Raw genomic sequence first — 18,021 nt, forward strand, 5'->3', positions numbered from 1 at the left:
TGCAATGCTAGATGTCAAGAATCAAATGGCAGATAGATGCAACTTGGTACACCCAAGGTATGATATATCACAATAAAAAGGAGAAGGGTATGCAATTTGCAGATAACAAAGGAAAAGTTTGAAAAATTTCCAGGTCTGTCCGTGCAAGACAGCTGAGAACCACTCCAAAGGGTTCTATGTATGAGAAACCAGATCGGCTAATATGGCACAAAATTCACGAAAAGACACCGTCGAGAAGGTTAAGGTCTTGCAGCCTAATACCCACTTGTGAAGCTCATCTGGGGTTGAAGATATTGTTGTTGAGTGACATAGGTAGGATCCTGTTGGTAGGGGTTGTGAGTCACGTACTGGACACTAGGCGAAGGTGTTGGCGACGGTGAGCAAGCGCTGGGCACTGGAACTGCTTTAACGTATCCCGCATTGCCATTGACAAAGGCTTCGTTCTCGGGAGTAATTGGCGGAGTGATATAACCATGAGGCATGTTGGTGGGATGAGGAGCCTTTTGGGGGGTAGCAAGTCCGATCTCTCCTTCGTATGGTTTGGATTCGGAGTTGACAACGTCGGATGGAGGGCTGGGAGGAGTGTAGCTTGCGATCGAAGCCTGGCGTGCGAGGAACTGCTCAAGGATCTTCGAAACTCGCGAATAGTGAGACGAGGAGTACTTCCTGGCGAGCACTTGCGAAGGCTGGTGAAGTTGCTGCGACAATCCAACCAATGTCATCGAGTCATACTGCGAGGCCCATTCAGTGTGACGAGGTTGAGCGCGGTTGAGGATGCATCGTGCTAGGGCAAGGGAAGCCCTAGCAAGGTCGGATGACGGCTTGGACACGAACTCGCGGTGAAATAGCGAGATTTCCGCAATGTAGAGCGCAAGATGCTCTACCTCCGGGTCATATGGGGTGTCCATGACTGCTGTCTGGAGGAAGCTGTCGACGGTTGGATGGCCAATGGTCCATCCAAGGGTCTGCAGGACATGCCATTCCATTTGAATGAACATGTCGTCATCGTACAGAGAGCAGCACATCGATTTGAGCTCGCGGATGGTAGGCACACGATCCTTCTTATCGCCGTACTTGGCGGCAATTAGGAGCGCTGCACAGCCGACCAGTTGATAGTGTCTCTTGTAGACAACGCGCTTGGAGCAGTACCTATCAAGAAGATTGACTGTCAAGAACAGGGTCGAAGGCAGCAGTTGAAAGGCAGTGTGAGCTTCGATCAGGAAATCGAGCAGGTAAGGACGCATGAACCATTGAATTTCGGTCTGGATATCAATGGATTCAACATCGGGAAGGGTGGAAGCCTGTGACACGATTAGCCATTACCGAAACGTAAGAGCAAAGGGACTACCGACATCCATATCCAACATGTGAGATAGAATATCATCACGGTATTCCTCGCTGGTGACCCGGGACAGCTCATCGGCCATGGCATATTGACGCTCTCGGGCGACCAGCTTTGCATGCTCCTTTGGATCCATCCGCGGGACAGTGAAGTCATCGTATGATTCCACAAAATATGAGTCGCAAGGCTGGTAGCTCGAAGTGGGGCGCTTGTGGTAAGCCATGTTGTCGAACTGGAGCGGATATCGAATTGAAGATTCAAGGAGTGGACCTGAATAACACGGTCTCTTGCAGGGAACGACGGAAATAAGAGAGCGACAGTCGTCAAATTAGGTATTGATTAAGGAGTGGAATTAGTTGGGTAAGTATTAGAGAACGACCAGTAGAAAGATGATAATCTGAATACTGAAGAGGTGGCGAGCCAACGGGGACGAAGCCTTGACAAGGCGGCTAGAGCTAAAAGAGAGACTGGATTAGTGAGTGAATTAAAAATTAGATTAAAATAATCGAACACCCCGAGTGAAAGAAGTGGACAGCAACGAGGGATGGGAGTTGAAGCTAAGACGATGCACTCAGATATAAGGGAACGAACCCCTAGGGTCCTAGAGTACTAACCCAGAGAAAAGGCCTTCGGGCAGAGGGCACAATGCAACCCTTACCGTGACGGCGTGTCTGGCATCTAGGCAAGACGCAGGAATGATCCGTCGAGCTTGAATCTGGAGGATACCAGTTCAAAAGGCAAAGAACGATTGAACGTCTTCACCTTGGGAACTAGTGTATGGGCCTTGAGTACTCCGGAATGTGGAACAGGAGTACAGGCACGAGCCCTATGTAGGGGTAGGGATATTTGTCAGGGGGGAGATCAGAATGCAGCAATGTTCACAACGTACAGTTTGAAACTCAGCGCGCTGCTAAGCGTCCTCGTACAAGATTAAAGTGATTCGTAGGATAGAAAGCTGCGGTATGTCGAAATCCACATCAAAGGGATCCGGTAAGGTCGAGTCCGATCGCTGTGAATTCGAATGGGAACTGTTCCTAAAAAGAGCCAAAACCAACAGTTAGCAGCAAAATCCAAGCCTTCTGCTGTTTTTTTTTTTTCTTTGTTCATGTGCTCATATAGACCAGCAGGAGCAAGATTTTCCGGTATGTGATGTGCCGCGTTGGATCGTTCCGTTTAAGATATGCACCCAGAAGACACATTCCCAAGACCACCACCCCTGTACTCATGATTCAGGAGAAGAATTCTGTATTCCTTTAAATCACCACGATCCGTCCCGCAGCACGGTTCGTACAGGGACAGCATTTCTGAAATCCTTGTCGATTTGTGTACTCCCAATGAACCACAGCCATTGTCTCATCCTCGCTCACAGCTCCATTGCCCATCAACTGACATGTTGACAATGCACGATGCCTGATACACGATTGGACGCATGCTGTCTCACAGATGTGGAATTGCAACGCCCCGAGTATTCCGACGCATACGAATGTTGAATTCGCTGAATGGAGCCTGCGGGCATATACTGAACTCGAGTTGTTGAGGTGCTCGTTTGTTCGGCTATCGAAGAGGATCGGAGGCAAAAAGTAACATCACTGATCGAGACTCTCGTGCTCCAACTGGCATCTATGGACACTGGGTTGAATGGCACTGACGAAAAGAAAAAGCTCACCTTCCAGCAAATCACAACCGCGAGAGAATCATGTACACGAAAATAGCGTTGTCCAAGGGGAATAATGAAAAAGAAATCAAAAAACCCTTCTCGTTGCTCTTCTAACCGGCAGAAGCTGTATCAGGGGACTCCAACCGACGATGCCACGGATTGACTTCGACTGTCAGATAGGGGGAGGTCGCCGTTTGAGTTAACAAACGTCGAATGGGAAAACGTCGAAGCAGGAGCTGACGGACACGGCTCGACTGGAGAGCTGGTGCAACGGGTGCAGGACTAGGTCGACAGACAAGACGCCGTCGACTGTATCTCTACTTGAGGACCAGTCTCGAATCTCTCCGGAGGAATTGACCAGGAAGGGATAGGAGAGACGGGAGGAGAGAAAGGGGAGAGGACACGAAGATAGAAGAAGGAGAAGGAGGAGAGAAGAATGAGGAGGAGTGGCTTCTCTCTCCAGGCGAGTGTAGGGGAGAAAAGAAAAGAAGAAGAGCGTCGAAGGAGACTGAGGGCGGAGATACAGGTCGAGAGGTGCCGGCTGAGGAGTGTAAAAGACGGTAAAGTGACGGGGACCCGTATTTAATGATGTGGGTAAAGCAAGTAAATCGCGTATTGTCGTGCACTGGTTTCCTGTCTGCTAGAAGTAATCTGTTTCAGGCTATCTGGTCTAAGGATACACTTGCCAGTCATTTCTGATTGCTTCCAAAATGCTGTTCCGCAAGTTGAAACGCATCGTACAGCTGGGGTTTTCCAGCATGTCAACTACTGGCCATGGCCGGTCTATGGTGAAGAATGGCCAAATATCGATGATGGTATTACTGGGTCTCGCTGAACGTCGACCTGAGAACTACCTAGACCTCATTGATTCAGTAGTGATAGGCACTCTCCTTTTCCAGAACCTCGCAGGGAGCTCCTTAGGGTGAGCCAGTCGTTAGGGGGCCTGAGCCCGCAGACTCCTTAAAAGACTCCTCCTTACTGGAAACCTGGAATCAAGCAATACTCCGTCCCCGTACACTTAGCATCAAATAGGTCGTGTATTGTAAAGACTCTCTTTGTCTTTCCGCCCGTACTCTACGCTATATACTAACTAATCGCTCAGTTTGTATAGATTGACCAGTTCGCGCTGGTTCGACGCAGGCCATCCAAGTAAGAAAGGTTCGACGCTCGATGTATCTAATAATAATCTTCACGATAGGGGTCTCTGACATCGACTTGCCTCATCATCCAAGATAACCTTTCTGACGTTGCAGCCCCCTCTCTGGTGGTGCAGGAAAACGACTGGTCCTTGTTGGCTGTTAAGCTGCCGGCGTCCAGCACCCGCGTCCTGGTGGTGGCCGTCTGAGTGGGGAGATCCTCCTCTCCGACTCCTCCAGGAACACCTCGGCTGCTTGGCGCTGCCACTTTTATTGCCCTGCTCTTTGAGTATCGTACTCCGTATTTTATCACTGACTCCAGCCGGTAATTTCTAGATCCCTTGGACCATCCATTTTATCAGCCGCGTCGGCAACCTAACCGCACTTGGTAGGTCAGCACAGGAGCGTACGCTAGAACGCTAGAAGTACAGAGTACAGTAACCTGCTCGTCCAGCTCCGCCAGCTGTCGTCTGTTCCCTCGTCTGTTCTGCGCCGTCCCGAGCTGTAATTTAGGCACCAACCACAAATGGCCAGTCAATGCCTTGCAGGAAACAGTCTTTCGAACGAAGGAAAAACGCAGAAAAAAACCTCCCACAAGAAAGACTTCTTAACGTGCATTTCGAATGAATCGAGCTGTCAGTTTGGTCGACTGGGTTTCATGCTTTCAAAACCCGCAACCGCGACTGATCTATGCTCATTTCCCGCATATCATGAAATCGAACTGCGATTCGACGACCACCTTACAACTTCCACCCACTTTGCGAGTACAATCATTTTTAGCTGACTTTCGCACTCGGCTCGCAAATTGCATTCGTGAATCGTCGAATTCATAGAAACTGGCGATATACATAACACAAAGGTATAGGCTTCTGGCGAATGCTTCGTCCATGGCACTCAGCAATGCTGCCTCAGTGCCTACATAGTACGTATACGAGTACCCTTCACTGGCATTCTTTGTCCTAAGCACCGCTGAAGCCTTCAGATATCAGGATATCCTGACAACATCTGCGAACTATGGAACGAATCGCTGTTCGGTCGCAGATGGTTTAATATGAAATATGATGACTGCTCTGGCCATTAATTCCCATACATGTAACAGTATCGCGCCCAGGCACATAGACGACTAACTGTTTATACCTTTGACCAGGCAATGAACGCGGTCGTTCACACTACATCCAACCAGCGGTCCCGACAGCTGAAGCTGGTTTGGAGCTATTTTGCCCTTTCTGGACACCACGCGACACGTTCACGTCCACGGTTCCGCGGCTTACGAAACAAGATACAACCTCGTTGCGGAACATCTCCCTTACCGGACAACAAATCAAATCAGTTAGATCATCGTTCTGCTTCAGTCAAACTTCGAAAGAGGCTAATGTGGCTGACCGGTTACCTGTCTCGCCGATCTCAGGAATCCCACTGTACCACTGATTCCACGACCAACCTCCATACATAATACTTTAGCGCCAGTTGTCCAGACCATCGTTATTGAACTTAATGATATTCCACCCTTGTTAGTCCACTATTGCAAACAATTCATGTGCTTTATTCTTAGCGGGAGGTTGTCGAACTCTTGGCCTTCCTTGCTTTGATGATCTCAACCCCAGCAGCAGCTCAACCCTGAATCCACTCCGCGGGAAATTGCTAGCTTTTCCATCATGTCAGATAATGAAGTTCTCGGCCCCAGAAGAACCGGCACGGCAACTGCTAGTCATGACTTCAACGGAATTGCCTGATTCCGCTCGCTGAGGATACCGCGGAGGACCCCGGCTCAACCTCCTGGGTAAAGGGGGGGCTTACTCATCACATACTACTGACGAACTAAGGGCGCAGGGGCAACAATCAAACAATTCGAAAGGGACAAGGATGTCCCAAGCCTCCAAGATTAATTTCCAGTTCTGGCGCGTTAGTGACTCGTATTCGTGGATGATGTGAGACCCGGACATGTCAGGCTGGTTAGCACGAACCGACCGACGGACGCGACGCCAGCCATTCCAGCCATTATTGCATGATCGCAAGCCTTCTGCTGCAGGGGCTGGGTATCAAACGGAGGTCGCCTTGCGATGTCGCGACTGTCCCTGCAGTGCGCGGCAGTGGCCCAACCCCAGCCATACTATTGCTCCTAGTCTTCCAGTAATCCATTGCAACCGCCCTTACGCTGTGCTTGTGTACTTTGCAGTTTGTACTGCGTACGGAGTACCCCGTCCTCGCGGTTTAATTGACTTGAGAATAGCCCGATGTTTATCTATATTCTATATTTGGGTTGAGGAATCAATGTCTGTGCTACTTGTCCCTATTGCGTTGATACCTAAATACTTGCAAGGATAGTGGACTATCGTTTTGTGAATCCTCATTTGCGAATTTGATACTCAAATACCCCGTCCGATATCGATACTGTATCTACTGTATATACGTACGGCCGGCTACACCGCGTTCGGGTCTGGTTGTTAAGTACATACAATCAACCCACTGCGGATCCTGAAGACACTACCATTCGAACTCCGCCAAGATCCTCTGCGAATTTTCAATGCAGTTTTGACGTTGACGATGCTGCGTTCTCAATTGCCGATATCTCCGTATGACGAACGCCAATTGCGAGGCGGAAGAGTCGTCTCACGGAAGATCCTTCCTGTCTAGACTCGGGAGTTTCGAATCTATTTGAACAGATCCATATTCAATATCGCGTACGTTCTAGTTAAACCACCAATTCATCACTCCTGGAGCCGAATGGAGCGGGTTCCAACACAGCGCCCGGTCCTACCCATTTTTACGTACATATTCAGAATCTCTCATATAAACGTCCTCGGGTCGGCGCTGCAGGCAAAAAAATTCTCGAGTGGGCCGAGTGGAAACTGGGAGAAGCACGGCGGCCGGATCAGGCAGTTTTCTAGAACGTTTACAGAAGCCAAATTTCGCTCTGAGTCCCATCTTCCTGGATCGAGTCTCAATTTGACTTTTGAACCCGCTCATGTTTAAGTTTTTGGAGTTGTTGATATATCGAATCACTCTGCAGTAGCGCCATGTTGAAGTCGACCTGGTCAGTCAGAAAATTGCCGCTGGGGAGATCATTCGCAGTATGATGTGTTTTGCGATCGGTCTCCAGGTCGGCAACGGTATAAATGATGGCCCAATATAATGATTGCTATGGAGGGGTTTATACAAAGCACAGCAGGGCGCCGGACTCCGGTCACTACGTATACAAAATACTGGGCGCAGGTTAGTAATAGTAACGAAGGCAGTAACGATAGTAGTAACGAAGAATCGGTGCTCCACTGCACTACGCCCTCTTAAAGCCAGAAGCCGGCTCGGCCGTATGAAGGTGGACGACGAGCGATGACTGATACTGGCGAGTGGAAGTCTACTCTGTCTAATGGGATATGCTGCTAAAAAGGACTCAGTCTGATTACTTTGCTTGTGCTTACAAGGCCGCTTACGCTGTAGTATTACAATGCAAGCAAGGCATCCAAGCGTCCCAGCGAATAAGGATCATCATAAAGCCATCTAGCATTCGCTAATGGCCTATGGCCTCTGACCTCTGCTGGGTCTATCCCGTCCTCTATTTCCTCCCGACTCTTGCATCAGCCCGGGTTGTTGTCGCCGTTGCTGTCGCCGTTGCTGAGGACAAAGTAGCACACGAACCCCTCCATAAAGAAGATTTTTTTTAGCCGTACCGAGACTGCGCAGTGCGGAGATGCCCAACCGCAGGTGAGGGTTGGAATCGTCTTTTAATCGTTTCGTGGTCGAGTTGACAGATCCAGATGGGTCAAATATGGAGTCGACGACTAACTTGGTTCGAAGACTGTAAGTAACGGTGACCTTCCATACATACATACAGAGTACAATGACACTTTGCCTTACAGTAACAAGCTAAGCTAAATAAAAAGAGGGCGGAGCCAGCCGTAGCGTGGTAAATAAACGCCCCCACTCAACCCCATAGTCGGATTCGCCTTCGCCTTTAAATTTCAATCTCTCACAAGGACAGCAAGACCCAGCGACCAGGCACCCGGTTCAGAGTTTCGATATCATTCGGGCTGCAGAAGACTCATCATGATTCAATGGCCCACTAGAAGGAACGGCAGAAGAGTTGATCAATTGATAGATAGATCCTGCAGCGCGTCCAGGGCTGCATGACCAGACCCATGGCGTCATTGTTGATTCGCGTCCCACGTTTCGGACTTTCGGACTCTCCGTTCTGGGCTCTGGATCACAGATCATCCTTACAGGTTCCAATTACTCGCGACTACAGAAGCGTCTTTTCAGGTCTCAAATACATATAAATCCGTGTCCAAACCGGATCAATGGCTCCGCCTCACTGAGGCTCATCGAGCCGAGCTGTACGTACCGCGTCAATTCGATGCAATGATGACATACGTCCGGTCCTGGTCTAAAGCTGGAGCTGAAGCCTTATCCGTGGCCCTTGGCAGCGACTCAGAGAAAGCCATTTACGCGCGTTGATTCGAGGATCGCGTCAAAGTCAGTCGCGCTTGTTGTCAATCGGGCCTGTTTGTTCCCAGTTTTCGCCCGTCTGCGATAGGGGATTCCGGCTGAACATCCAGGGCATCCTGGTCCATTAACCTGGAACGCGCAATCTTTCCAATCCAAGTTCGTCCCAAGCGCCCTCACTAAGGAGTGCTCCAAACTCGTTACCATAAGCTAACTAGTACACTTTTCGACTCATCCGTGGTTTTGGTTGCAGCTCAGACCCCAACTTGAGCGAGACAAGCTGAATCGAATCAGCTCATCAGCCACCTCCTGAGACCTGAGCCAAGAATCAGTCTCATCGCTGTTGCTATCATGGTCTGCGGTCGCCCCTTGAATTCGCCGAAATGGCTATCACATGTTTGTACCCCGTACTTTCGAGAGTGCTCGGGGATCGCTTCAAGTTCGCCGCTCCCCATAACTCTATCTTGAACCGAGCCTGGCACACGTATGGCATGCTGCACTAGTCCGGTTTCATGTGGAGTCGCTTGTTTGAACTTTCAATGCATGCGGTCATCGCAGTCCGTGAGGATAAACTCGCCGTCTCCCGAGTCTCCGAGTCTATCATCGCTCGGGCAATGTCTCTTAAGGCCGTTACGCTTCTGCCCAAGCCCGAGTAACCAGGAGCATCCAACCACCACCGGACACAGGCCGCTAGCTTTAAGATGCCATAGTAAGATCTACTGCGAACGCGATGTTTGATTGGGACTTGGTAATCGTGAGACGCGCCGGCCAGCAACTATATATAGAGCTTGAGTTTTGAGCCCTTCGCGGCGAGCGCTCACTTTGCCGATTGAGACAGGGAAGCCCCATCAACCCCGTCAAAATGACGAAAAGTCTGTGTCCTGCCGAACACTTGCAGTAAAGGCGCGATCGCGGGCTACAAAACGCAATCGATGGCAATGAGAGGCCGCATCGAGTTGAGTTGTCATCGAATCCCAACCTACGGAGTAGTCAACAAGTATAAGAGCATTTTGCACCGACCACCTAATAGGAAACAGCCGCGGAAGCTCGACCCAAGGGCGCAGTGGTAAAGCTCGCAGGTCAGGCTGCATCCAAACGGCAGCAGTGTGGCTCGTTGCGAGATACCCCGCACCGCCCGACGATCGAGCCATGTCGATTCAGCCAGCCTCATCCGGTACTCTAAGAACGAATTCGCCACTCATACTGCTTTACGAAAGTTGTTAAGAGCGTGCATGACTCGTTTCAGTTAATAACGCGCTATAATCCCACCTTCAGCCTTTGCAATCCATGGTTGAGTGCAGATAGACCTCGGGGGATTGATATCCCTGCAATATGATAATACCAATGCCCTATCAGGCTTTCTACTTCAACAACGGCATAGTTAGCCAAATATGGCGAGCCGCGATGGCCGGATGTCGACCAGGGTCTTACTGACGTGGCAGCCCTCTGCAATTGAGCTCTGTTACGCTTCCTCGACACGGAGTGAAATTCGACGTTGGAGCGTGCCAGATCAATTTCCAATGCTGCTAATTTCCCTGTTCTGACCAGTCCCCGAGTTTCGACCCTTGTACATCTTCCTGATACGGCTCCAATCCCGTAGCCTGGTAGGCAGGAAACCAGACCCGGGTGTGCGGCCTTGACTTCGTGCGGATGCATTGTCTGCGCTTTGAGATACCTAGCTTCTGCAACCTGTTGCTTTCGTGCTGTCAAGGCCGAAGCTTGTTACATGACGGCGTACCGGAAACAATGCAGATAGTTGAAATGGTTGGCTCTCAATGCCTGGCCGCTGTTCATCCCGTTCTACAGACGCTGAGCATCCTGCTCCGGATCATCAACGCCGGCTTATGCGAGTCATGCCTTCTCGTCTCGAAAGGAGCCAGCACAGCGTTCAAGCTCTAGCTCCTGCGGTGCTTCAACTCGGTGAAATACGGAGCATGGCAACGCTTGATCTGATTGTTTCGGAGAAAGGTCGACGAATGTAGAGGGACTGGAGGTCGATTAGCAGTAGCGTGGCGGCTTATTCAGGATATGCGACTAGAGTAACGGTTTGTTAGCATGTCTCGTTGTACGTTCGGCATGCCCAAGGAACAGAGCTCAGGTTTACCTCCTGCCTAGCAAGTGCACATCAGCCCAAGGAATCATCGGCAGTAGGCTCAAGTATGTAGTTGAAGGTGGTTCAATCGGGAGACAACCGTGGTTGCCAGTGAATAGAAAGTCACGTGATAATAGCTTATGGTGGAACTCCGCGGCGCTAAAATTTGTATCAAAAAAAAAAGTAGTACACCGTCAAGTTCAACAACAGACTGAAAGAGCTCCTTCAAAATCCACATATTCGATTTCTGTTAATATCGGAATGTCTGTATAGCGGTAGGCTCTTTACCACGAGCCAGATTACCCGCTTTCCTCGATTCAGATCACGCTTCTTGCGCGTGGAAACTCCGCAAACCGAGAGCGATCGAACGAACATTTTATTAAGTACCTCAACAGTCAATACTACCGACAATGGATATTCACCGCTGCCGTTTCGTTCCGTATAACCCACAGGCTATCAATGCGCTCGCGTTTTCCCACCCCCCTTCCATTGGGCTAGGTGGAAAAGGTGTCCCTACACTACGGCTCGCAGTTGGTCGCGCCAACGGCGATATCGAAATATGGAATCCCGCGCGTGGTGCATGGTTCCAGGAGACTGTCCTTCGTGGCGGAAAAGACCGAAGTATTGAGGGTCTTGCATGGACGCTTGACCCGCCAGAGCCAGGGCCAGACGGGCAGCAGAAGCAAGCGGGCCGATTGCGCCTTTTCAGCATTGGGTACTCGACGACTGTGACGGAGTGGGATCTCGAGCAGGGTCGCCCCAAGCGCCATTCGAGCGGGAACTATGGAGAAATGTGGTGTCTTGCTGCGCAGCCGCGGTGGCAGCCGGCGAAGGGACGGGACAACAAACCGATGCCCGCTGCGGAAGGTGAGTTCACGGGGCAGCATTTGGCGGCTGGGTGCGCGGATGGGTCGATTGTGTTATTGTCGACTGCGGACGATGATTTGAAGTTTCTGCGAACGTTGAGGCCGTCGACGAAGAAGCCGCGCGTGTTGAGTGTTACGTTTCAGAACCGGAATACGATCGTTGCGGGCTACGCGGATAGTTCGATTCGGGTGTTCGATATCCGGAATGGGCAGCTTTTGCGGACGATTAGTTTGGGCAAGGGCCCGACGGGAGGTTCGAAGGAGTTGCTAGTATGGTCGGTGAAGTGCCTGCCAGATGGGACTATTGTTTCTGGTGATTCTGCGGGTGAAGTGCGGTTCTGGGATGCGAAGAACTACTCACTCATCCAGCGGCTGCAGGGCCATTTGGCGGATACCCTGGATGTCGCGGTAAGCGCGGACGGCGAGACGGTTGTTAGTGGTGGTGCGGACCAACGGACTGTTGTCTACAGAAAGAAGGCCGGCGAGAAAGGTGATAAGAGCAGTCGATGGGTGGAGGTGACGCATCGGAGGTACCATACCCACGATGTGAAGACGTTTGCTGTCTACGAGACCAAGAATCTTAGCGTTGTGGTTTCTGGAGGTATGATCTCAGATTCCTGGTGGTAGATATCGGCTAATTCAAGCAGGACCTGATGCCCACCCGGTTGTCCTTCCCCTACGAGAATTCGGAAAAGAGCATCATCGAAATCTACCAAGCCTTCCGCAAGTACCTCCGGTCGTCTCCGCGCCTTCCTCTCGGTTGGTAATGAGCTTTTGGGATAGAGAGGTCAACATCTGGCGAGTGTCTCGTGGTCCTACCTCAGTGCATGAAGTCCCCGATGGACAGAGACACCGTTTGGTTGGAAAGGTTCTGATTCAGGTATGGATCTTGATACAGCGCACAAGACTTTAAGTATGAATTCTGATCGTACTTTCACCTGCAGGGCGAAGAAAACATCACCTCTGCAGCCCTCTCTACCGACGGGAAGGTCCTCGTCATAGCCACAATTTCCAGCATCAAGATCTTCTCCGTGAGACGCCGCAAAGGCGACGAACGAGGCACCTTGCGCGTCCAAAAGATCGACACCCCAGCCTCCATCTCTGAAGACGGCGCCCGCTTCGTAACAATTTCCCCAGACAGCCGGTGGCTCTGCATTGTCCGCCCCAACAGCGACATCTCTCTCGCCAAGATCCAGCCTGCTTCTTCCGCAGCAGAAAAGACCCAAATCTTGCCGAAGCTTGTCAACCTTCACCGAGCACCCCGTCATACTCGGTTCGAGAATATCTCGCATGGCACCCTAGGCAACTACGAGCGGACAATCCGGTGCGTCGTCTTCTCGCACAACAGCAAAATACTCGCCTCGGGCGATCTCTCCGGCTGCATCGACACCTGGACGCTCGAACAAGTTTCCGAGACGAAACCGCGAAAAAGCACATCCGAGTCCGAGTCTGATGATTCTGACTCCGATGACGAAGGCTCGCCAGTCCTCGAAGGGGAGCGCTGGCGCGCCGTCGCCACGGACTCTCCTATCCCTCGTCTCAAATCCAGTGTCGCCCTCCTCTCCTTCCGCCCTTCAACAACACCCAGCACGTACCTCATAAAAGACGGCACAGCAACAAATGTCGATTCTGAATCTCGTCTCATGGCTCTCACAGCAGAACACCAACTCGTCGAGCTCGACGCCCTAGAAGGAAAGCTGTCCGAATGGTCCCGTCGCAACCCCAAGGCCTTCCTTCCTAGCGATTTTAAGGGTGTTAAGGACCGCGCAATGGGCTGTCTCTGGGACTTGTCTGACTCTTCCCGCGAGCGGCTTTGGCTATACGGTACTTCTTGGCTGTGGATGTTTGACCTGAAGCACGATTTCCCGTCGACTGAGGAACTGACCGAGGCCGCAACAGCCGAGAACGACAACACAGAAGCTAATACGACAAAGAAACAGTCTCATAAACGCAAACGCGATATAAATGAGGAGCCTACTTCCGCAGTGGGCAAAAAGAGCAAGAAGCATAATACTGGCGCTGGGGATAAGATTCCGCTCGCGCAGTCTGCTGTCTTCTTCGACTCGAAGGCCCGGATTTTTGTTGGTCCTGATGCGTCACAGGGTGAGCTAGTATCTCTCGAAGATCAGAAAGAGCGTGATCCGGAGGAGGATGACGAGGAGGATCAGGAAGAGAACGATGCCCGGCTTGCGCAGCTGCGGAGGGAAACTAACGCCACTAACGCTCACGGTCAATTGAATGGCGCCGACGGTCCTGATGCCGGTTCCAAGCAGCTCGTCAAGTCCGCCCCAGCGCGCCGGTGGTGGTATACGTACAAGTATCGGGGGATTCTGGGGATTGTACCCTTGACTTCAAGCTCTGATGATGCTGACGACAAGCTTGTGGATGAAAACGTCCACGCTGGGTTGGAAGTCGCGGTTGTGGAGAGGCCGATGTGGGATGTTGATCTGCCAGATCGATATGTGCGCGAGTATGAGTAGGAGAATGATTGGCTTTGCTTTCTCTGTCTCCTTCGCCCCGCAGTTTAGCTTTCCAATTGCATATATACCTACGTGTCCCGCCCTGCCGGGCTCATTGTTTACGGCATGCTGTACAAAGAGGACCAAGACAATATTAAACCTGGTGTTGGGAGCTCTTGGTGGATCCATTCTGCTTACCTTATCCATCTGACTGATTCGAGTTTGTGCTACGTTATTATCTGTTTCCATGCCATTGGCGAACAGGATATGCCATCTATGTTACTGCATTGTATAGATTTTGATTCGTTTCTAATTCCAAAAGTCACGTTGCTTATCAATTTTGATTTGAGCGTAGACCTTGCTGTTCTTGGCGGCATGCAGCGTGCTTCTCGGCTCCCTTTCATTCAATTGGACTTTTTCAGGCTATTTAGGAGATGGACCTAATACGGCCCGACTGACCTAGATATGCAGTTGCCTTACGAGGGAGCAGGAATCCGCGGTCGTTTGCCGTTCAACTAAATTTATTACCTGATCTCAATGGAGAACGTAGCTTTCTCCTTGCCTTTTTGTTTTACGAGTGGCGGATTTCTGGAAACGGACTGCGTAGGCAGTAGGCTAGAGAAGTAGTACAAGGGTGCTGGGATTTAATCTTAGACCAGGATATGGAAGGATGGTGCTATCCTTGCCTCCCAAGGCCTCCAGTGCCTCCAGTGCCTCCCTCGAAGGATTCGATATTCTACAGTTACAAAGGTGTCCTGGGATAAGGTGGAGAAAAGTGGACATATGTCAGACGTCCTGTATGCCATGCTAATTCCTATCTAAAAACCCTGAAACCGTGTACTCCACATGTGAATTGAGATAATAACAAGGATGAAAGTAATCATGCTGCAGGTCACCGACCCGAATAGAATGCTCATCTGTATACCATTAAACATAAAGCTCTTTGTTAGACAACTAGAGAAAACAGCAGACCAATAAACAACAGATAGGACAATCACAACACCGCCTATTCCTTCCATAAAAAAACGGCATATGCTCGCTTTGGATGCATCTCTGGCATGAAAGCACGTATGTTAGAGAGACAAGATATCGTTTGCCCTAGTCGTTATGCTGCAGTATTTGTTGTTAGGGGACACGGGGTATCTCATGCGACTGATGAAGTAATGCTGACCCCTGCGGACCTGCCACGTCCCATATTGTCATACTGGATGATATGGAAATACGGTCTCAGATCGAACACCCTTTTCCAGTGTCGGAGATCTCATTTCGCCGTGTTCATTCGCGGGCGGGGCCGCTATCACCTGCGGAACGCGCACACTGGAAAAAAGGGTGGCGCGAGCTGTGAACCGACGGCGATTCAATTGGCAGTCCAATAACGAATGCCGATGGTCCGGCAGGTGGCAAGAGACACTGACCGACCACAAGATGAGGGTCCGGATCCCTTAGATGGGTGACATATGGCGGATAAGAAATTATTGGCACGTAAACCAGAGATACTAAAAGCTTTGGGCCGAAACAACGGCAGGCTTGAGGGAGTTAGCAAGCTGTGAGCAAAACAGGGGGCAGCAAAACGTTGCAAGGCGAGCACGGCAGCTTTGGCGGCGTCGCACGAGACGCGGAGCGTCTGCTTGGCGCAACGAAAAGGACCAAGTGAGGAGCCACTCACAGGACTGTTAATCAGGCTATTCCTTTCCTTGCGGCCCTTCTTTATATGACTCTTTAATGCCGCCGAATCCAGAGGTTTCAACAACTCAAAACTACAGAGCAATTCGCCTGAGACGGACATGATAGCACCCCAATTATCGAACTCGCCACAATACTATTGAGTTGTCAGTGTGAATAACATGATTTTAAGGGTCACACTCACGTTTGGAGCAGAGAACACGGTTACGAGTATTCGATCCTGATAGAACTCGTAGCCATCCTCGACGACCATGTGCGCGCGACACACCAGGTCAAAGTCATGTCGCTGGAGGAAGTTCATTATGACGTTTTTGTTAAAACAATAGCTGACTCCGCGCTCATTAGGCTCCCAGTCTTCATCCATGTCCGCAGGGTCACTCCAAAGCAAGTCATTCAGTAACCCGTAATCCGGCACGTCAGTCGGTCGGGCGATATTCCGGATATCATCCATATGGGACAGACTCGGCGAGAGGCCACCATGCACACAAAAGATCTTGCCAGCGACGGTAGCTGCAATTGGCAGACAATTGAATGTGTCGACGAACGTCTTCCAGATCTTGATATTGCAACGCCGCTTGCATTCGTCATAAAATCCATACACTCGAGTTACGTTAGCGCACTCATGATTACCGCGCAAGAGGAAGAAGTTTTCGGGAAACTTGAGCTTATAACAAAGGAGAAGGAGGATCGTCTCTAAACTTTGTTTCCCGCGATCCACATAGTCGCCGAGAAAAAGGTAGTTCGAAACCGGAGGAAAACCGCACATCTCAAACAATCTGATGAGATCAGTGTATTGGCCATGCACGTCTCCGACGATCTTCACTGGGGCTGAAAGCTCCAACAATGCTGGCTGACTGAGGAACAACTCTCGTGCGGCAGTGCAAATGGCTGTAATCTCTGCGTTCTTCAAGCAAACTGTCTTGGTGACCTTGGTGGAATATCCCGCGTCCAGAAGACGAGAGATCATATCATCAAGATCAATCGACTTTAGGGCACCCATACCCATACCTGGCGAAGAGGATGATGCGTCTGAGTGGAGCGGTGTTTTCATGATAAAGTCTAAGATTGGATTCGACGCGTCCTCCCGTTTGATAAGAATGGATTCTCCTACTTTAGCTTGCGAGCCCGGGGGGGGGGCTGCGGACGGTGGAGCATCGGAGACGTGATCCACCTCGCCACTTTGCTTCATGGCAGTTACATCTTGATGGCCGCGTTTCAAGCTGCTTGACATAGTGGGCGACGGCGGAGGGTCCGGAGCATCGGTGGGTGACGCAGCGGAGGAATCCGCCGAGGCAGGCCGACTCAGATTGGTGGAACTGCGTCTGCTTCCGACTGATTTCATTGAACCTGCATCGGATTTGTCATCGGATTGATTTAAAGCTGATGTTGACGCCCGCGGACTGTCGCTGCTACGAATCTTCGATCTGATAGATCCTCGGAAGGAGCGAAGTGACTCTTTGGTATCAGATTTCGAGAATGAGGGGTAGGATTGCAGCGAATCCCCAGCGCCGGAATTGCCCTTGGAATGAGATTGACCCATTTCTGCAAGGAGAGATAGTCGCCAAGGCTCGTCCCTCACGCGCGGGCAAACGATATAGCTCAAAGGTAAGTTTATTTGGACCCCCGTTGATATGGAGGAATGCTAGGGGTGTCTTGGCCGGAACCTCGCAGCAGGCGGGCAAACGTATATGAAGACAATCGGTCTCTCCCAATGGTATCCACTTGATATAGAGTCCTCCGACGTAACGAACCGGGGCTTGACCGAAACTGCAGATATCGCGACCGAGGCGGGATACAAGTCTATGTGATAATGAAGCAGTTTCGAAGCGGTGGGCCAAAGTGTGGGCTTGGTACTGGGATTATTAGCGTGACATGAAGCGGTCGATACAATCAAAGCTTACAAGCGACAGAGCTAGATGGCCGGAAGGGAAAGCTCCGATTTTGGTGGGTTCTTTTGCTCCTTTAGTTGACAGTCAGCAGCTGAAAGGAGGGTGAATATGAAGTAATGATATTGAATGTGGGATCGAACGAATGACTTCTATATTAGACCCTGGGAAGTTGACGGTTGACAGCGGTAGGAGAATGCGTCATTATGTGGAGGGGACCAGATAGCGACCCAGGGAAGGAGCAGACGTACTTCTAGCGACAGCGGGCAGAATCGAGGACGGATGTGCGGGAGAAGATAACACAGTGAAGGTAGATTCTCCCTAGTCTAGATAGGATGAAAAAGAGGAGTTGAGTTTCGACAGTTCGCCTCCAGGGCCGGAACTTGAGAGGTGATTCGGTGAAAGTGACGGTCTCGATTCCTGCAAAGCCACTGCGCTGCTGTGCTGGGCCGACGGTAGC

The 18,021-nt window shown here is 50.7% G+C and overlaps 4 protein-coding genes across 4 annotated transcripts; 2 read left to right on the plus strand and 2 right to left on the minus strand.

The window, feature by feature from the left end:
* Positions 1 to 20: 20 nt before the first annotated feature.
* BDW70DRAFT_40324 (G1/S-specific cyclin) lies at positions 21 to 1,982 on the minus strand. Its single transcript, XM_073743929.1, has 3 exons — positions 1,957 to 1,982; positions 1,353 to 1,797; positions 21 to 1,301 (listed from the first exon to the last, which is right to left on the minus strand). Exons 2-3 carry the CDS (start codon positions 1,563 to 1,565, stop codon positions 255 to 257), a joined length of 1,260 nt encoding a protein of 419 aa, XP_073600815.1. The 5' UTR covers positions 1,566 to 1,797; positions 1,957 to 1,982; the 3' UTR covers positions 21 to 254.
* Positions 1,983 to 5,820: 3,838 nt separating this feature from the next.
* Positions 5,821 to 6,496, plus strand: BDW70DRAFT_40350 (uncharacterized protein). Its single transcript, XM_073743930.1, has one exon. The coding sequence runs from the start codon at positions 6,077 to 6,079 to the stop codon at positions 6,458 to 6,460; it is 384 nt and encodes a 127-aa protein (XP_073600816.1). The 5' UTR covers positions 5,821 to 6,076; the 3' UTR covers positions 6,461 to 6,496.
* Positions 6,497 to 10,929: 4,433 nt separating this feature from the next.
* On the plus strand, positions 10,930 to 14,287 carry ura7 (small subunit rRNA maturation protein UTP4). Its single transcript, XM_073743931.1, has 3 exons — positions 10,930 to 12,134; positions 12,181 to 12,413; positions 12,478 to 14,287. The coding sequence occupies exons 1-3, from the start codon at positions 11,078 to 11,080 to the stop codon at positions 14,011 to 14,013; spliced, it is 2,826 nt and encodes a 941-aa protein (XP_073600817.1). The 5' UTR covers positions 10,930 to 11,077; the 3' UTR covers positions 14,014 to 14,287.
* A 504-nt stretch (positions 14,288 to 14,791) lies between these two features.
* Positions 14,792 to 17,932, minus strand: phzA (putative serine/threonine protein phosphatase). The gene is made up of 4 exons (XM_073735213.1): positions 17,577 to 17,932; positions 15,860 to 17,528; positions 15,659 to 15,811; positions 14,792 to 15,518 (listed from the first exon to the last, which is right to left on the minus strand). Exons 2-4 carry the CDS (start codon positions 17,213 to 17,215, stop codon positions 15,489 to 15,491), a joined length of 1,539 nt encoding a protein of 512 aa, XP_073600818.1. The 5' UTR covers positions 17,216 to 17,528; positions 17,577 to 17,932; the 3' UTR covers positions 14,792 to 15,488.
* Between the last annotated feature and the right edge of the window lie 89 nt (positions 17,933 to 18,021).

The sequence above is a fragment of the Aspergillus foveolatus genome (assembly GCF_047715535.1).
Source record: "Aspergillus foveolatus strain CBS 279.81 unplaced genomic scaffold BDW70scaffold_2, whole genome shotgun sequence".
Lineage (NCBI taxonomy): Eukaryota > Fungi > Ascomycota > Eurotiomycetes > Eurotiales > Aspergillaceae > Aspergillus > Aspergillus foveolatus.